General features: G+C 37.8%; 1 protein-coding gene across 2 annotated transcripts in view; it reads right to left on the reverse strand.

Annotated features, from left to right (window-relative positions):
* The window catches only part of PLCB1 (phospholipase C beta 1), a 408,321-nt gene that overhangs the window by 158,977 nt on the left and 227,828 nt on the right, over positions 1-21,516 (reverse strand). For both annotated transcript variants that reach the window (XM_042789375.1, XM_042789376.1), the window contains exon 4: positions 3,249-3,389. In XM_042789375.1, coding sequence (XP_042645309.1) covers positions 3,249-3,389 — 141 coding nt within the window. The remainder of the gene's footprint in view (positions 1-3,248; positions 3,390-21,516) is intronic.

Here is a 21,516-nt window from a genome sequence, read left to right on the forward strand (position 1 = left end):
GCACACATCCTTGAAAACACTTCCTTCAAATCAGAACTGACTACGTGTGAAGGCAATGTTTCTCGCACGTTTGTTTTTGGTGGGAGGTTAACAAAGCAAGCTGCTGAAATTCTACGCTTTTGGTATCCTTATGAATTTTATTTTAAAAAATTATATCAAATGGATCTGAATTTCTATGGTTTGCTTTATCATTTTATTATACCGATCGAGCTCTTGCATATTCTGGGGAAGCTGGAAAAATAAAGATTTATGCTGGAAAGCATAATATAGCACAATTTGTGAATCAGTTTTGATGACATCACCTTACTTATGGGGGAATTCATCAGCTCTTAGTGACGGATCTTATCCAAAGCTCATCAAATTGAAGAGAAACTAATTTCCTTGGGCTCTGGATAGGGGTCTGTATGGCCAGGATGAACTCATGTGGTGAGAACAGAGTTAGCAGGAGAGGCAGAAAAGAGAGTGAAAGAAATGCAAAAGATGGAACATCCACTCCTGAAGTTACTGGATTTGGGAAGAGAATGAACTACTGTAGAGCAGACACAGAGGTTCACAGGCTGTACTTCTTCATGTTGGGAAGGAAGACAGAAAAAGAACATCCACTCAGAATAGGGTTTGAGAATAAACTTATTTCTTTATCCTTCCTGCTGCAGCACTCTATTTGTGGGTGCCCACAAATCCTATCCTAAGACAGGCCCAGGCAGACCTGTCTGAAAATAAGCAAGCGCTGAGCAGTGATACTTCTCTTCAACACCAAGACCTGTCTAGCAATCTGGATTTTAGACCATTATCTAATGAATTTCGAGCTGCATTCTTTGAACAAACCAGCTGCTCAGTGCCCTTCAGCTCATCATTAATGTACTTTAAACATTAGTCACTGTCTCCTGGAGGAATGCACATAAAACAGTACACTGCAACTACACTGTCATTTCTAGCTCTTTATTTAGTTCACTTGAAGCAATTTCAATAGTCCAAGACTCATATTTTCATAATTTTCCCACAACTTCATCAGTGGATGTGATGAACAGAGTTTGTAGCAGAATAGGAAGACTTTTGCAGTGGAAGAGACCCCCATAATTGAATATTTTTAACTGCCTCGCTAAAACCCTTAGAGTTTACTTTGCTTTTTTCCTCCAAGGGAGGACTGATTGATACTTGTCACACAACTTGAAAAATAAGGTATCACAAATGAAAGGTTAATCTGAAAAACAATCATGCAGTGAAAAGGGAAAGGTTGGGGAATTTTTCACTGGCACTTGCATTCCCTGGATCATCAGTGAGAGGAAGGGTCAAAATTTGCATATGTGATGTTGAAAATGTCTTGTATTTACATGCCTTCTCGGAGCTCCCTCATGTGCTTATTTATAATGACTCCCCTGAGTCACTACATTGGTCCCCAAGATGAGAAGGACCAGATTCTGTGGTCTGGCTCATATAGAGTTGGAAAACATGTTAAAGGAGAATTTTTTAGAGGCATTCAACAGTAATCAAACTCTGTTCTCACTGAAAAAATCAGGGTATTTAGTACAATTTCAGGGCAAGCACAGCTAATCTGAAATGCTTTGAAAATCACATCCCCAAGCCACAGTGTCTGACTGAAAAAAAATATTAATTTCTTTGGTCTACCGCATTTACAAGCAACAAGGAAGACTCAGATTCTTAGTTACTCAGATCATAGGAGTTACTCAGGATTTAGAGCAGCCAAGCTTTTCTAAAACATACTTTTATCTACTGTGTTTTAAAAGTTCCATTATCAAACAGAAAATAGCCCTAAAATACCAATTTCTGCACTGTTGTAGCAAATAGATTATGGTTCACTGATTGCTGGCTAGACAGGAAAGTGAATAAGAAGGACATATGCTTCTGATTTGGGTGATTCTCCCTCTTCCTTGGTAAGGGCTAACAATTTTTGCTGGTAAAGCTTTAGCATACCTTCTAATTTTCCATTACATGCTTAGGGTTTTTTTTTCCTGAACAGTTGTTTCAACCGCTTTCACTTTTGCAGTGTTAAAATTTCTTAACCAATCCTGTAGAGTATAGCTGTGTGTTTTCAAGTCTGAGGACAGCAATTCTCACTCAGAAGTCCATGGACCACCACAAACTCTTTTTTTTGATATGAGAGAACAGAAATAAAAGTAGTCGAAATTGTGGTTTTGCCAAGTTGGCCAATTTGCTAATGATGATTAGCAGAGACAGAAACCTGGCTAGCAAAAATATATCCTCCCAGCTTAAGGCTTTCATCCTATTTTTTTTTTTTTTTTTTCATCTGGTCTGAACATCCTTGTTGACTCTGAGGTGAAAAAAATGACACCTTACTGTAAAGTAACAGCAATCTACAGAGAAATTATCTTTTTAACTCAATGTAGTGGACTCAAGGATGCAATCAGTATGAAAATGTGCTCTGTGCATGGTTATCTGGAGGCTGTCATCAGTCTACCCATATGAATGGAACTAAAAAAGAGGAGCAGCTTTTGAGTGTCAATTTGGAATAGATAAAGCAAAGGGCTTCATTAAACACAATTGAGTTATACAGAAATTGGAAGAAGAGGGAAAAAAAAAATAACAAACCAAAACCCCCACAAAAAATGGAAGGTGTACTAACAGCAGTTGTAACTTGCTTGTTTTATGTGGTGTACTGGATAGAAATGAAAGGACTGTTTAGCTACATGGAAAAAATACTTTGCTAAGGTAATGATGTTGACTACACAATTCCTAGCAAGGGCTATCATGTAGGCAAAATTAAATGCTTAAAATTGATCTTCGAATATGAACAGAAATGTTCACATATGTAAGTTAAACAAGGTGTCTGATTGCTGACATTCTTCAGTGTACAAGGTAGAACTGTAGATTCCCACGGCCAAGCTTAAAAAGTCAACCATTTAAAACTTTGTTCTCATATATGATCCATAATTCGCACAAGCATAAAAGGGTGATAACTAGTGAAAAATATTGATAAGTGTTTGGAGAGTCACAATTTACATTTTATAGTTGAGTAAAAATGTGTGTGTACCATTATTTTCACAATGCTTATTTGGGCTTTACAATCAGTGTTCTGTAGATGAGCACATATATCAGGGCCATAAACTTTGCTAAATAAGCTCCCTGAAAAAAAAAAAAAAAAAAAAAAAAAAAGGTTGCACATTTCTGCTTGGGTACTGAGTGGCACAGCTCTACAACACAACTGAGGTTCATTTCATAGCAATCTCCACTTTTATATCATTTCTCTGATGCAAATGAATGTATATTACCTTTGCTATATCCTCTTGGAATGCCACCAAGTTCAAGTACGATATATTGACCAGGTCTGGACCATAGACAACAGTTATCATTCGATTTTCCAGTCGACCTCCTAGGTTCCCAGCATCCAGCAGTTCACGCAGTTTTGGATCCTGCAGGTAAATACATTACGAAATAGTTAAAATTCATATTATAATACTTAGGTGATTATTTTTGCAAATACTTCAATTTTGAAAACTTGTGTTATTTTGAACATTTTAAACAGGACGACACTAGGTTCTTATCCAGTTAATTATTCATTAAAATATTTAAAGTTATTAACCCAGAATAAACAAACAGAAAATCACTACTGTAAATCCTTCAAAGCCCTCGAAGTCTGTATTGGTATGGTACAGACTAAAAGCTGTCCAGCTGATGGCTTCACATTCCTATTCTCAGTTATTTTGCCTCAGAAGTTAAACATATGTAAACTGTTTTGCTTGTCAAAATAACATAATCTGTCCAAAGACTACTAGCTTAGCGGAGAGATTCTCTATGATTTTAATGGATTTTAGATAAAGCTCAAAATAGGAACTTAGTTTTTTCTAATGCCATAAGAAAACTGTCTGGAATTAACCACCTTAAGCACTGTGAAATGAATAATGGAATTGTGGTGATGCCCTCTTCCTCATGTTCAAAAGGTCATGTATTATTTAAATGATTAGATATATTCCATCTATATTTAGTTTTTAGGTTTTTTTTTTGGTTGGTTTTTTTGGTTTTTTTTTTTTTTTTTTTATGTTTATATCCAATATAGAATCATAGAATCAAAGTATCGTTTAGGTTGCAAAAGATCTTTAAGATTGAGTCCCACTGTTAACCTAGTACTGCCAAGTCCACCACTACATCATGTCCCTAAGTGCCACATCTACACATCTTTTAAATACCTCCAGGGGTGGTGACTCCACCACTTCCCGAGGCAGCCTGTTCCAATGCTTAATATAGAAATGACTCCTTAAAACTTCTGTGAAGGAAAGATACATTCAATGATTTTTATCAGCTAGTAATAGCCTGAACCTCAGCTTCCTTGGTAGCATAAGCATGTGAGAAAAAAATTTCTGGTTATTTTGTAACTCCTAGTTTCTACTGGGCTGCAGCATTTCCAAGAAATGCACTCAGTTTTTTTCAGACTGAGGAAACTGCTTGGTCCTTGGCTTCAAGATGAAGTTTACAAAGGCAAAGATAGATGAAAAGAAGCCCTGCATGACCGAATTCATTCCTTTGAATAGGGCCAGTATAATAGATCAGGTTTCCTAAAGGGCAAGATTTTTCAGTCCGGTACAAATACTAAAAAATGGACAGCAAATAGTATCGCTATGGGATGACAGATTGTGTGTAGAGAGCAAATGATTTCAAAACTGACACAAATATATACTGCAGTTTACATTTCACGCTCACATGAACCTCTTTTCCCCCCACTGTCTGCATGTTTAGTGTTTATGGTCCTTCTTAATATTGAATATCTTTTGAATAAGAATCTAAATCTCCACCAACTGATACAAATTAAATTTAGTATAACAGGGTGATAAGCTTAAGATGATAAAAAGTGCTTTTTTTTTGTGGATCTTGTAGGAAATCCCGTATCAACAAGACCTCAGTGTAAAGTGCATCTCCTGATTGGTATCATATCAGCTTGTAGGCAATGGAGCTATGCATATGTTCACCAAGCACTTCGTAAAGCTTGGGAGAGCATTTTGAAGTATGGCATATTAACTGGAAAGAAAGTACAAGGCTTTCTATCGTAAAATGCCGAACCTCAGTAAATACTGGGTATGATGGCAAGCGTTGCAGGAAAACAGACAGAATAATCCTATTTGAAGGCTCTGTAAAGAAGGAATATGATTGTGCTCCAAGACAAAGATGATTTCATGGGTAAACAAGTTAATGACAGGCTTTCACATATGAGAAAAACCAAAGAGGGCTATAAAAATAGTAGTTGCGTTCCAGAGATGAGGATTTGAAGGAGAAAGACAAAGAAATTGTATAATTTACATCTAGGAGAAAAGCTAGAGAAATGCCCTGAAGATGCTAAGTTAGCGATGGTGTATTACTAAAGGGGTTACTTTCTTTTTCATTTTCAGGCTGAATGTTACAAAGCTTTGTTTAAGTTCTCTGGGAGATAAGAACTCATCTTCTTTTTACTCTCTGCCATTTCAAATCCAAAATCAGACTGATAAATGCTTCTGCTCAAGGGCCTGTTTCAGAAGAGCATCATTCTTTCTGAACTCAAACTCAACGAGATTGTCTATCTGGTTTTATTCTCTTTCACATAATTTGTCATTCCTTTCTTCCTTTCCCTGGCTGAACCTCTCGCTCACAGTTTCACTTTTGGTGATGAACTGCAATCATATCAACAAAAGAAGAAAGAATATAACCTTTTTCCTTCATATTTATAGTCAACTATAGGATGTCTCTATGATGGATCATACCCTAGTTAGTCCAAGATACACATTAGCCATGCATCACAGGATAAAAAAGAAGCACATTTGAAATGAGTTTTTCAAAACAAATTCATCAAAAGAGAAGTTATCTGGGGCTGGCTCAGTAAGGTTTTTAGAAGCGCAGAGTAAGTGGTGAATCAGGCAATGTGAACATGAATATGGTCTTCTAAATCACAGCATTTTTCTTCAGGTTTTAAATTCAAGAAATCAGACAGACCATCCTCTTTGGGTTGCTCGGTTTGGATGTGTAAAATGTTGAATTGTTCTTTCTGTTTAAGACCTGTCTAACAAAGTTTGAAGCACACAGTCCCTTACAGCAATACATCATCAGTCTGTCATCCAGCACCTATTAATAAAGGGCATATGCTGTGTATCCTGGGCTATCTCATTGTAACCTGCAATGTGATTCACAGACTTAAAATAGGTATTTTTATTGTAAGTTCAGTGAAAGAGAATAATGTTGATAATAACTGTTTTGACCCCTGCAATGGATGTATTTGCTCTTTAAGAGTGACAGATGCATTTCCACTTTTCAGTGACAACTTTGCCCTTAGCTGATGATCTAGGTCATATTATTTGGTCTTTAGATCTGAAGTTCTCAAATTTGGATACCAAAGAACATTGTCAGCTCTTCATATTCCTCCTGAACAGCTCTGCTCTCTTGTTACCACACTTTGCTGCAAAAACTACTAGGGAGATGAGCAAAATATCCTTTATCAAAATCTTGAAGACTATTGAAGCTCAGTGAATCAAAGCCCTTTTTAAAATGTCAGCAAGTTTTCCTATGGAGATGATAGGAAAGCACATGGAAAAAGACCAAGCAGCAAGACCAAATATAGCTTCTTTTATGTTAATCAGATTATTTTGATAATTCCATTTTAAGGAATGAGACTGAAAGTCTGCTGCTGTTTGGAGCTGCGTTTGATATATTGGTTCATGAGCGGACAGATTGGTTTTGGTGTAAGCTCTTTGCTAGATTGGGGCCTTATTATGAACATATTAAGCTCTCTGAAAGACATTCAGAAGCATTACACCTATTGAATATCGATTATAGTAATTTTTGAACACCTGAGCTAGTGAAGCTCTATCATGTTAGGAAACATGCCCATGGGATGCTCAGTAAATAGCCAGCTATTGACAATGCCCATGTAACTCATCAAAGTTCTCTTTGTAGCACAATGATTTAAGTCTTGCTTTGATGTTTTCTGACTAAGAAGCATCCTTTTGCTTCTTTTACTCCAAAGGTCTAGGTGTCAGCTTGCTTTTTCCCTTCCACCAAAGTCTAGCAGGAGCTTCAGCTCAAGGGCTGGATTTCAAGGACTGGAGGTACCTGAAGACCTGCCCTGAAGCCAGGTCAGGAAAGCCAGTGTTTCTGATGGGACATCTCTGTAGTTAAAGGGCTGACAGATTCCCAGAGGGAGATGTAAATTGTGAGCAGGCAAATGCAGAGGAGGTGACAAGGATAGTATTGGCAGCAGAAACGGCTTTAGAATCCGTTAAAAATGAGATTGACCATGTCAAATTGAGGCAAGAGGTGGCCAGAGTACTATCTGCATATTTGGTAAAAACCCTTCCCTATTTGGTTCTGCTTTCTTGACAAAACTATCTAAAGAAAATATACCTTAAATCAATCTGAAACAAAAATAGAAAATATTAACCAGAAACATGAAAAAAAAAAAAAAGTTTATGGAATTCCTACAACTTTCAGGAACAAATGCTGAATAATGATGTTTTGTTAGAAACCAGGATCCTGTAGACAGATAGATAAAAATAGATTTTAATCAGGCTTCCAAAACTTTCTCCTGTTGTATTTTCTTTTGCTAGTAGTCATAAAAATAATATAAACTTAAAGAGGCTACTCAGTCACATTAACGATAAACTCCACAAAGACTGCTTTCAGCTGTGGTTGGAGTTATTAAAATGTAGCTCTTAACGCTGAAATCCCAATTAGCATGTGCTCTGTAAATGTTGTAACATCTTTTAATAGTATCCCCGGCTCTTTAAACTTTTTTTCTGAAAACTTGCAACACACCATCTGTCTGTGAAAATTTCCTGTTTTTTTAATACATTGCCATACATGTATATAAAAGGCTGCCATGCAGTTCAGTAATGCTCAAACACTGATTTAAACACACCAAGGAGCAGTGGCACAGCCAAGGTTTCACCTCGGATGTAATGCACTACCTTTTGCTACTAAGGCTTCTCTAAGCTGGTGGACCATCTCTGAGAGCAGCTGCCTCTGATCCAAGACCTACACGAAACAGTAAAAGAATCTACCCAGTGCTAAAGATTTTCCTTGGAGTTTAATAGTTACTGTCAATGTGATGGCCAAATTGGGTGATTATTGAAAGACTCAGCCAGCACTTCTGGTTTGCTAGAACAGTTATGCAATTAAAGTACAGAAAATTTTTTGCTGTTTGAAGACTTTAATTTACAATGCGAAAAATCTGAAGGAGTCTTTATAGACTACACCCAGTGTGGACTGTATTATCTATACAACACTCACTCCTGTGCATGCAAAGTGCCATACACTCCCTGCCCCCTAACAGCTATCAACTGAAATTATTTTCTCAAACATCTCATGCAGTAAAACATTCGCTTTGATATGTCAACTAAATACTTGGGTCCTTCTGAAACTGAAGGCATGAAAGGGGTCCCAAAGCCTCCAAACATTAGATACCTAAAACACCCCCAGAAAACCCCCACCAAACCCTATACACAAACTTAGTGTTTATCAACTATTTTCACTACTTCTGTCAATTGGACTTGAGATTTCCAAATGCTTTCTGTTTCTGGTACGAAATACATACTATACTCCTTACTTTAAAATACTGTATATAACGAAGCAAAAGTTTCTGTCAGCAAAGCACGGGTTGGAGAGAATTATACATTTTGCTGTAGATTTTTAAACTATATTACACAGCTACAAGGGTAATTCAGAATTCCCTAGGCCTTATACCATAATCCCAAATTGTTTTATTTGTGTCCTGATAACTTCAGGAGAGGTTTGAAACAAAAATAGTAACAGATTTTCATCTTAGTTTCATGCTCATCAGAATAAGATTTCCAAGCATTCAAAACTGCATTTATATTTTTCTAGCTCTTTATGTATCCCAGGAGAGGGAAGATGGGGGGAAAGCAGCATAATTAGATAGCTACATATGCACAGAGTTTTCCAGAAAACATCTAAGTTTGTGTTTAAATTAAATGAAAAACCTTGCTAAAATAGGACCTTATATTGTGACTCTGTTGAAGGCAAAACTCCCACAGATTTGCATCACATAGAACAACATCTTATCTTCAGGAATGCCTTATCACAGAGTGTTTATCAACAAAAATGTATATACATATATATATAGAGAGAGAGCATGAGTATTTCATATATTTGACCCAGATTTCAAAATATCAGATCTTAACACTTTAAGCACCATGTAAATTGCGGTCGTAGGGGCAGTATAAATAAGAACACTAAGTGCCTCTTAAAATCAGACCACTTATCCCTACAGCTCAAGCCCCAGCTCCACTGAAGTGATCCAACTGAACTCCGCAGCGCAAGCTGCCCGGCACAGCAGGCCAAATAAGGGTAGGAACTACTCTCTAATACTCTGCTGAAACTATTTTGTACCATCTGCGGTAGCTAAAGCACACAGTTCTGGTCGGCAAGCCTTCTTGGGTCTGTGATGATTTACAGGTTGCTTCTTGTCTTTGCCTCTACAGGTCAAGCGTCTCATCTTGTCCACTCGCTCCACCTGCATCTACAGCCAAGCAAGGAGTGAAGCCCCTCCCCAGGCAGGTATTTCCCCCGCTGTGCCAGAGAGGAATCACTTACCCCCCTGACAGCTTGTTTTCTGCCTAGTGAGCATGAGGTGCAGGTGTAAGCCTTTTACAGGAGATATCTAACTCGTGGAGGAGAGACAATCCCAGGGCAAGAGTCACATCCCCCAACCTCTCCTTGCAAAGGGACCATCACTCTGCCTCTTAAGCAGCTGTGAACTGCTGTGGTGCACCAGCGTGACCCTCAGGAACAAAATGCTCTTGCTAACTGGCTTAAATTTCCTGTTAACAATCCCGATACAGATTTCAAAACTGGTTCAACTACCCTTCCTGTCACACATCACCTAGCAACGGTACAGGACTTAGAACTTCCCATCAAGTGGATTGACAGACTCATCCTTCAAAGAAACATGTCTTTCTTCTGTCTCTCCTTCCTTTGTTGAGACCAAAGTCAAAACTATCAAGTTTCTATTTCAGCAATCCCTTTCACTGATTAAAGAGAATGTCCATACATGGGAATCACACCTACAAAACTCAATGACAGGGTTTTGTCTGTCTTCCTTAATGACAGTCATGTGAAATGAATATACTCCAATTACTACATCAAAGATACTCAAAACAGTGTTCTCCAAACTCTCTTTTCTATTATTACACAGAATTCACAGGAAGTTTTATATTTAAATAAATTCATTTATATCCAGTTAATCTTATCAAATTCATTATCATTAAACCAGAAATACATTTGGTCCAATAAAGATAAAAACTGCACTATGGTTTTAACACAAATATGTCTTCATACATTTCACAAAAGTGTATCAAATCAATATATGAACAAAATATTTGCAAATACTTCTTCTTTCAAGTTTTTTCTAATTTCTAGGGTTTCAGAACAGATTCTAGATTTTGCATGGTATCACCATAGCTACCTATGCACAGAAATAGAGTCAGTATCTTGTTTAAACACCCGAGTCATCAAGACACCATTTTTGTGCAAACTATGTCAGTGTGTACAAAACAAAAGGATGTTTCTTAAAAAAACCTACTCTCAGTAATCTAAATTAGTCTTAAGTTGACCATCTGCTCAATTAATACGGTGGGATATTTCTAGAATATAACACAGTATGAGGCAAAAGGAATCAGAAATGCTTTAGACAGAGAGTCAGACCCTGGGGAAGGAGATCTGAGACATCCACTGACTTCTATGACAGATTTTGCTTGATACGTGAAGCAGTACTGAATGTCTCTGATGGAACTAAAATCCAAGGGCTATTCTTCCCAGGGAAATTATCAGGGATGAAAGGATACCATAGACCATACATCAAACAGTCAATCCTGATTAACTCCCTCTGTGAAACACTTATTCCAGAACAACAATTGCTTTTCCCAAAATAGCTTAATCCAATTCCATGCTTGAAGTAAGAACATCAATACATCAAGTTTTCCAGGAAGAGGTTATGAAGAATAGTAAAGCTACTTTTCCTATGATGTAAAACCTTTGAGGAAGAAAGAATATGTGCCCGCATATATAATCCTAACTCTGAGTTCTGACAATGCAGGATGAATTCAGAGATTTCGTGTTGACTTTCTACAATAACCACAGTGCAAGACACGGGATATTTAAAAACATAAAATGTTATTAATTGGTATTTTTATAATATTTATGGATGCCCCAAAAAATCGTTGAGTATTATGTCAACAACCAGATGCAGGGGACAGACACATCCTTAGCAAGTTCGCAGGCGACAGCAAGCTGGAGTGAGCAGCTGATGTGCTGGGGAGCAAGGCTGATAGGTCCCTTCCAACCTACAAATTTCAATGACACCATGATTTCTGTACCAGATGTGACCACTTGTGTTACAAGAATTTACTGGAGACAACACTATAAACTTACTGATAGATATTCAGCACCAGCTTTGCAGAAGATACTGTTTCTCCTTACAGTATAAAATCAGATTAACTTCTGAGGAAAAGGGAGGGATATGCCCAAATGATGTCAACTTCAATGCCATATTTGGTGAAAACAGGATTTTATATAAAATGCAAAGAGAATGATTTGTACGTGCCAAGGAAAAGCCCAGGGACAAAAATAGGGCCACCTCATTCCTCTTCTTCTGACCTTTCTCACAGCCCAAGTGACCCAAATCCAGCTTCCCTGGCTCCCTCATGCTCTCCTGACAGAACACAAAGCAAATATTTAGCCTGAATATTTGTTCAGTTCTCCTTCCTACTGTCCCTATTTCTCAGATTTATTTATTTATTTATTTATTTTAGGCTTTTAAGTTTCAAACTGGTTGCAAGACTGCATGTTCTAACACAAAACAAGTGACAGTATAAACCAGCTAAGTAAAATCAGACCAAATGTGGTATTTTGCAGTCCTTCTGAATGTGGTTGTGATTAACATGAAGGTACTTTATATCTCACAGTATAAATCTTAATTTAAGTGACAATTTAAATACAATGAAGTACTTAGAAGCTACAACCATGCACAATCTTCCTCTAGATGTTTTCTAACTCACGACCATTTTTATCAATTTTTATTAGCTGCAGATGGTTCATTATTTGAAAAATGACCTTTAAGCACACACATTTCCTTTCACTGCTTCTCCCTTCTCAAAATACTTGAGATTTTCTTCAGTATAATTTTAAAGGAAGAGATGAAGAGATAGCAGAGAAAAGGAACTTCTCTCATTTTCATGTTACTTTTGTTAACACATTTTCTTTAGTCTGTATGAGACTATTTGAACTATAAAAAGTCTCTAGAATGGAATGATTTCTACAGCAGGTTGCACAGCACATAAAGGCAGGAATAGCTGGAACAGTGGCTTAATTTTCACTTATCTATAAATCTTATATGCATTGTTCTTCCAATTCTGAATTGCTGCGTGCAGTTACTTTAATAGGGTTACTTCAGAGGTTGAGGTACAATCAGCTATTCATTTATACATTGTCTGTAAAAATCTAAGATGCTTAGAATGAGCTGAATGAGATGTATTACATGAATGCCCACTATGCTGTTTGGAGTGCTCTGTAAGGGCTGGAGTATGATCACTTGCATTTTAATGCATTTTTTCAGTTGGTGGAAGTATGTACATCCAGACGGTCTGTAGTGCTGAATGCACCAACTACCCACCCCGCAAAGAAATAACTGATGAAACACAGAAAGCTATAATTGAAAACATCTCACTAACGAGCTGTTTATTATTGCAATATTTCAGACACACTCATTAGGAGAAAAAAACAGAAAGAAAGAAAAATAGATGTATCCTGTTTGGCCATGCTAGCATTATTTTGCTCTATCTTATCTGTTAGTGAGACATGTTTTGCTATAATTTTTTTCAATTACAAAGTCATATGGGATGCTTACTGCTAAAGGTTTCAATTTACCTGATTTTAATTATTACAAACACTCACTATTCCCATTACCTTTAAGTATTTAATTTTAGTAAACTCATTTGCAGTATAGGAAAGAAAAAGAAACCATCTCAACGATGATGCAGCAAGGCATAATTTTTTTTTCTTGGACAGTACCGGATCCTCAACTCTTGCGAATAAGACTTTGAGCTTACAACAGACTCTTCATGGCACAGCTATTTAACTAGGGACTGCCAACGACAAGTTCTCCTGCACTGTCACTTGTCACAAAACCTTCACTACATCTTATTACATACCAGTAACAATAATTCAGAAGTAGAACTATATTTAGACTATCGACATTTCAAAATTGGTGCAAAATTAGCCAGTACAGGTGAACTTATTTCCTGCAGATCTTAGGAGAGTTGTCCCAGCTCATGACGACTGTCCAGCTCAATGGGAATCAGAGCCAGGGTACCACCAAGGCAAGGGAGTGCTCATTAGCTGAATGGTGCCTTGACTCTGAAAACATAACTAAAGCTACAACCATAAAATCAGCGGAAAAAAACCCAAGGTAAAATCATACAGCAGATGCCACTGCTTTGGATGGGAAAGTTAAGAGAGAGGAAGTAATGTATGATCAAAACAAATTATTTAAGTTTGCTTTTTAGAAGTTGGTTGGCTTCAATTTACTCCAGAGAGAATGATCTTCTGTAAGTATGTTTTAACTTTTATATAAATATCTTAACAGAAAAAGACTAGAAACAGATTCCTGTTTTAGAAGACAACATGACTACTGAAAAAAAAAAAAAAAGACATAAAATCTACAAGGAGTATGAGTAAGAACTACAAATATGTTTTTTTGGCTGAGGGGAGAGAGAAAACAATGAATAAATGCAGAAACTGGATTTGGGTGGTTGTATGACAGATTAATTTTACTACCTGTGAAAGTACAGGAAATGTGTTCAGTCATTGCTAGGAAAAGAACAGCCAAACACTAATGTCTTTGGCAAGCAGCTGCAGAGAGAAGGAATTCTTCAAGGGATGCCATGGACATTAAACAGTCGGTTTTGCACTCTACGTTTTTGAGAAATAATCGATGAACAGGATATAAAAAGGGTGGCTGGATCGATTTGAAATCAGATTTGAAGAAGAACATAACACAACAACTTGGAGAACAGTCCTGATGGAAATCCTGAGCACTACATACTTGTGAGCAGCCAAACAATGTGAGAACACCAAGATGAGGATGATGGAAAATCAGTGCAAGAAGAAAGTGATGGAAACGGTCCCAAGAGAAAATGGACTATATGGCATGAGGTCCACCAGAAGAAAAATCCAGATGCAGACATTTGGTGCAGTGAGGAACTTTGTGCATCTGAATTATTTACATGTGTTATAGAAACAAAAATTACTCATTAATACATGTCTCTGCTTATACATTTGCAGATATGGACTATTAAGACAACTACATTTAGAAGTATGTCAGCGGTAACACCCAACTTGGTCCTTCAAGCTTCTCCATTTCTATTAGTTTTTCTTATGGTTCACAGGAAAACCAACAGGGGCAATACCTGTTGCTCTTTAAAAAGCCGGCAATACTCAGTGAACACTTCTTCAGTAAAAAACACAACTGCATCCTTGATATCCGTTGAAGGCTCTTTCCCACAGCAGAAATAATTAAATGGCACTTTGGGAAAGTGCAAGGAGCCAAAGGCTATTAGCCATCTCAAAACCTCGCACAACTCTGTGAACTTTGAAACCCCTTGTCTAAGTACCAATACCAGTTGATGCACTAAAATTCAGAGATAACTGGAATTCTGCACTAACTCACATCCTTAACAATTCTCCTCACTACAGAGAGGTTAACCTGGATTTACAGGAGTTGAGAAAGGGTAAAAATCGGGAGAGGAAGTTTAACAGTTAGTAATTATTTTGTACAAACCATGGCAGCTTGCAAAGAATTCAATTTCTTGCATTTACAAGGTGGATCAGCACTTCTCTTCCTAATATCACTTGCTAAGTGCCAGAGAGGCTTCTAGTTATCCAAGAATTTAATGAACTACATCCAACAATTTAAGGCTGTTTCATTTAGATAAGAGGCTTTCCAACTTAAAGGATAAAACAGCCTTCAAGGCAGTGGAAAATAAAACACGTTTTGTTGTGTATAAACTACCCAAGCAGTTAGTTAATTCTAAAAATCACATTTTAGCTGGGTGAAGTCGAGTAAATAGGCTTGGCACGCAGGTTGCAGACCAGAAGAGCACATGGGAGGCTGCAAAGTCCTGCAAAAACTCCAGACCACACTCTGTGCTCCTCACTTTGCTGTATTTCCCAAGGATCCCCAGTGGAGTATTTGACTGAAAAAAACTATGCACTTCAGGGTCTGACCAAACTATTTCTGAAAGGTTATGAAGTCCAATGCTTTTTGAAAAAGGAATTAAAAATATTTTGTGCACATAAGATTATGGCAGTGAGGGGACACTTTATCCTGTTGGATCCTTTCCAACATACCCTCGGGAAAGCAAATAGCTACAATGCATGCAATTTGGAGAGGTATATTCTGCAAATATCTGAATACCCTACATGTCACTTCCCCAAAACAACATAATTTGACACTATGGGTTTTAAAGTACAGTTTGCATAAAGATGTATCTTAATCAGACACTAACTTCAAGACAGAATTTAATAGCTTCTCTAAAATATTTCTGTTGTTGAAGCTAGATTGTCAGCAATTTTAAAACTAGCCTGGTGCTTATGCAGTAGATTTTTATTTTTTATTTTTTCATTCAGTCTTATCAGACAACACAAACTGCGTAAAACATTTGCCCACAGAAAACATTAGTGAAAGGCAAATGGTCCTTTTGAGAGGACAAACCAGTGAGGTGCAATATCGGACCACACTTGGTCACAACATGAGTGCTAGTCTGTAGGTGATTTAACATGAGATTTAAATATATCACATCAGGTAAGACGTGGCCTTTGCTATAGAAAACCTCTGCATTTCTGAAACTCTTTTGTCTCTCCAGCTAAGGTGGGGAGCTGTTGTATCTGCAGTGCAAAGCCAATTTCAACAACGATCAACTGCCAGCAAGAAGCAGGAGGTGGGAAGATCAGCTGAAAGTGCAGCACTTGTAGGAAGACTGATGAAGCCAGGGTTTAGTCTAAAGCTGAGAGGATTTAAGGGTTTTGGATAAGACCATCAGGGAATGAGATGCATGGCGAAATCCCTGATGCTGCAACTTGCTAAAACTGGTTATCCAGAAATGCACGCAGCTCTTTCACTGTGCAACAGGCTGCAGGTTCAAGCAAAGACAACTTGACCCTGACCTCCAACAGTAATTGTAGTTCAGCTCTACCACACAGTTCTTATGTTTTACAGCACACATTATTATAATGCATTAATACCTTGCATTTCTCGAGTTCTTTCCTCCCCTCACCTCCCCCCCCCCCCCCCCCCCCCCCCCCCCCATTTTATCCCTATCCTTTAATAGGAAATAAGGAAACAAAGCACAAACACCTGGACATCTCTTGTGATAACAAAGTTCAAAAATACTGAATTTCAGTGTCTTCATTCCCTCCCTCTGTAAACTGAGTTTCTCTCCTCTCTTTTGCTTCTCTAGAAGTCTACTGAATTTTTTTTTTTATATTCCTATCGACAGCACTTGCCTCACTGAAAGTGTTAACACAGCAGAAGTCTTTTTTTTCTTTAAAACATTTTTAGAAGGAGAAATAAATATATGCTTCATACTTACATATCTAAATAGACTTAAGTGATGAAGCATATAACCTCATTGCATTAATAGGAAGAGAGTTAAGATGTTCCCTTTCTTGCATGATAATGTAGCTGAGGATGCTACTTTGCAATGCCAGAAGAACCCATCTCCATACTGACTTACAGTAGGAGTATATCTTGCAATAGACAATGGCACAATGCCCTTTATATATTTATACCTCCTGGAATCTAAAAGATCAAGATACAGCTGGCTAATAATTCTGTCAGCATGGTAGTGCTTCCCTCTGACCTCCTTGTCTTGAGAGGAGTTTGGGAGGGGATGATGCAATTTAGCCATTCCTCACCAAGTGGCTGGACGGGTGGTGTCATGTCATATATGTGTGTGTTTATCTATCTATCTATCTATCTATCTATCTATCTATCTATCTATCTATCTATCTATCTATCTATCTATCTATCTATCTATCTATCCATCCATCCATCCATCCATCCATTTATCTATTTGTTTGTTTGTTTATTTATTTATTTATTCCCTCCTCTTCTTCCAGTGCAGCCTTTCCTTGCAGCGTTGTCACTATTTTCTCCTCTCTGGTGATGGAGGCATTACTGTATTATTTTTATTTCTAGGTTTCAATGTACAATGTCTCCAAAGACAACACAGAGAGGGCATCTGTATCCCTCTGCTATGAGGCAGCAGTAACATGTCTTAGGTCTGCTAAACATTTAAGTTCCCTTTGAAGATTTATGAAGGTGACAATTTCAATTCTGTGGAGGAATATGCAAATGCTGAATGCAGTGCGCAGAGAAAACCATGGAGCAAATGCTCCGCTGGTGTGAAATAATGGCATCTGTTTGCCCCAGGTCAGGGCCTCACATCACTTCAGTACTAAATTGCACAGTTGGACTGCTCTGGCCTAGCCTTATTGTTGGATGTAAATAAATCCTAAGAGCTAATGCAGTGAACTGCATTTCTGTTACCTGCAATGCATATGCCATATACAATATTGTCCTGTTATTTTACAGCAGATAAGAAAAAGCTTGGTGTTACGTTGTTTTTTGATAACTACAAAAAGTCTGTGGAAGCTTTCTGTCATTTTCTGTTGCATTTAACTTTCCAAGGGAGACTTATTATAGAAAACTGAATCCTAACAGTACTTTGAAAAACTCTTCTAAGTCTGTGACTCTTTACAGCAGCCTTGCGAACAAGGCTACCTGAAATGACAGTGACTCCCAACCACTAACACAAGCCAAACGGGTGACTTATCCCACAAGTGAAACAAACCCCTTACAGATAAAAATCTTGTGTGTGATGGATTGATATTATAAATAGAGAGATCAATAGTGCCTAGAGTCAGCCTGAATACTTAAATGAATGACTCCTCAAAATAGCAGCAATATAAGGCCACGTGGCACATGCTGACACCTACTTGAGACTATAGAGTGTGAGCAATAGAGGATCAAAGTCATCTGGGGACCTTTTTTTCCCTTTTCCATATTTTCCATACCATTTAGATACTTAAATAGGTTAGGGTTTGTTTTATTTGTTTGATTAGCTTTTCTGAAAAAAAAAAAAAAAAAAAAAAAAAAAGAAGACCTAAATTCACATCTTTGGCAATCTGGAACCCTTTGAGAATATTGTATAATTTAAATTTATATATTAATATAAATATGTATATATTTTATTATAACACAATTTATATTGGCACCATGATCTGGTTTTAATCTTTATATACCATCGTGGTGCTTGTGGCATTACTTTCTGTGACTGTTTGAAAGTGGACACTCACTGTGCAAGCATAAGTAACAAGGAGTAAAATCTCAGTAAATTTTTAAATGTCTATTTCGATATTGTTTTTAATCCTGTCTCATAACTATGCTACTAGAGGAAGGGAATAACAATACATTTTGGAAGAGGGCTAAACATAACATTGGGAAACTTACTATTTGGGCAGGAAAAGAAGTACAGCCTTACATCTTCCCTTGGAAAAATATTGTGCCTGATAAAACAAATGGTGAATGGAAGTATGCTTGAGCAAAATTCTGGGCAGAATTCCGAGAGGAAATTTATTTTTGGCTTATCAAGTTTCTAATCTGTTTTTTAACCCAGGCTACTGAGTAGGTATAAATCTCTTGAATGGTATGAAACTCACTATACAGACAGAAACTTTTAGGCTACAGTGGATGTCATCTACCCAGATATCTGACCTACTGAGCCCTTGAACTGCAATTCTAAAGAGATACCTTAGCTTGACCAAAATCAGAATCATACTAATGTTTCAGATGGATTTTTAAAATTTATAAAAAGCCCAAACAAATAAAAAACAAAAAAAACCCCGCAACCTACCACCACTGATATTTTCAGTTTTAATAGAAAATGGAGAAATTTAAATTATAATGGAGAAAATTTAAATTACAGAAAGTTAGAATGATTGACACAAATAAACTTACTACTGCCCCCAAACCAGTTTGCTATAGCCTACTATTTGGCTGGAACCTTTAGCGAGCGCACCTTAATGTCACAGATTTAGTTTCTTGATGTTTTCCATCCTTTAGCACCATCAAGCAGATTACAGACTAATCTGATACAGCTTTTCTCTGCCAGCCCTAAATAAAATGAAATTTCCATGTTCTTCATTTTATCTTTGCTCAGCTTTCAAACTCTGGAAACTTGATCTTTTTTTTTTTTTTTTTGATACCAAGCCTGGCTTGTCATTCTCTGAAAACAAGTGTAGTACAGAGAGTCTGATTCAGCTGTCTAAAGAACAACTGCATGCAATACCAGCGTCACCCCTCACAGCAACTGCAGGATCAACTCTCCCAACAATCTGTAAAGCCGCTCTACTGCCTCATTGGATGGTCTCACAGAATAATGAGCAATACACAGAAAAAAAATTAGATCAAATTTAATACTGTGTTGGAATAAATAAGAAAAATGGGTTGCAATTTTTTTAACATATACAGGTCCTTTTTTAAAAAAAAAGCACTTGCAAATAGCAAGTCTACAGCAATCCAAGATGACATTTTTAGAAGAGTATTGTGTCAATTTTTGGCTCAGTGCCTGACTTGTTTCTGCTGCCATTTTGCAAGTCATTTCAATTTTTGTTTGCTTCTTCTATCTGTAAAACATGTTTAATGATACCCATGTCTTCTGTCAAGGGTCCTGTGATCTATAAAGCTGGAAAGTGCTATCTAAGCTCTTGATTCATTTGGTACCTTCCAATGAAAAGCTCCACTCTTCTTGACAGATCTAAAGTGCATAATATCTAATAATATCCTCTTCCATCTTCCTGAAGTGCCTCTTCGCAAACTCTCTTTTCATTTCTTTAGGTTTTATTCTTTGGATCTTACTCAGCCTTTATGAAGTTTGGCATAACAAGTCAATCTACATTATTCTTAGAAGTCAAGGAAAATCATGGCCCAGTTCTTAGCTGTTGGCCATGCTTGCTCTTAGCCTGTGAGGGGAATACTCATACAACCTACGCTAGGCATGTAATCCCAAAGAGGTTGCCAGATCAGTTATTTAGTGATATATGATGATACTTGAATGCCCTCAATTCCCTGGACATCCCATTGGAGTCAGGAGGCTTGGCTCAGATCAGACCCTTGTGGTGCCACATATAGAGACTCTGCACTTTCTTTCAGAAACCTGCAAATGTAGCAGCAAGTTTGTGCTCCGGTGAAAGGACTGAAATAGATGGGTAAGGAAAGCAGGGAGCACAACGAGCTTACTTGCTTTTTACTGCACTCAGTACAACCTCTACTGATGCACAAGCCAGTGCCTTTGAGATGAGCGAGCTGCTCCGGAAGGATGCCCACTGACTTCATGAACCAGGAAGAGAAACTAACAAACTGAACAGATCTCAGCTAATTTTGTGGCAAAGAGAAAATTAAAATCTCACAACTTAAATAGTACGGAAAAGAAAAAGACTTTCTTAGACACATCGACATGAGTTTTCTGCTGCTTCTCTTGAGACGTCCCCCAAGATCCTTCCCAGACAATGAAGTATGCTTACTGTTCTAAAGGAAAACAAATGTCTATCAAAACCCAAGCTCCTATTTTTTAAAAGCTCAGAGTAGCTCAACATGCTTTTTCCCCCCCAGATCGAGTGCCAGCAGCAGCTGAGCAAATACCTGACCATAGCATATTTTATTAGATCAACTGTCAGGCAAATTCTCTTTTGGCTTTAAAAAAACCCCACAGCCACACACAAAAAAGGGTAAAAAAGAAAAGCAAACTGGGAAGACTTTTCTAGGTGGCTTTCCAAATACTAAATGAATGCCATTAATGGAAGCACTACGTAAGTAGACTTAAGAGATGCTGAATATAATATACAAATAGAGCCTAGGGACTGGCTGACCGCCTGTGGTGTGAGCAGCCCACGCCGCGAACCATATCCCTCTATCTTCCGGTTCATTTTGTTGTGTCTAGACAGAAGTGGTATAAAACATTTACAAGGTAATGCAGCAAAATTACAGAATGAAATGTAAATTTAAAGCTTTGCTCAAAAAGTAGCTCTAATATTAGTATACTGTGTGGCTCAAGAATCAGTGCATGTTCAGCAGGCACTAAAGGACAGCCCAGGGGTTCATCTTGCCTTCCAAACCCCCAGGCCATCAGGACAGAGGAGCTGCTGGAGCCCCCCACTGCTCCCCCCTTGCCCACAGGTTCAGTCTGCTTTCGAAGCAAGGATACGCTCTTAAATTTCACCTTGCAACTACAGGGAACGTGGCGGTGGGATGCCGAGCTGTCCCACAAAACAGGCACGGCTTTGGGACACCAGTTCTAGTGACATCCTGGTGGTGTACGTGCGAATGTGGTGGCATCCTACCCAGTGAACGGGAAGGGCTGTGTTCGGGACTCCCGTGTAGCAACCGATGGACTCTGAGAATAAAAGAGCATTTGGAATGAACTATGCTGGTACTCTTTCAGAAACGAA

Source organism: Tyto alba, unplaced genomic scaffold, assembly GCF_018691265.1.
Source record: "Tyto alba isolate M040663 unplaced genomic scaffold, T.alba_DEE_v4.0 Super-Scaffold_16, whole genome shotgun sequence".
NCBI classification, from domain to species: Eukaryota; Metazoa; Chordata; class Aves; order Strigiformes; family Tytonidae; genus Tyto; species Tyto alba.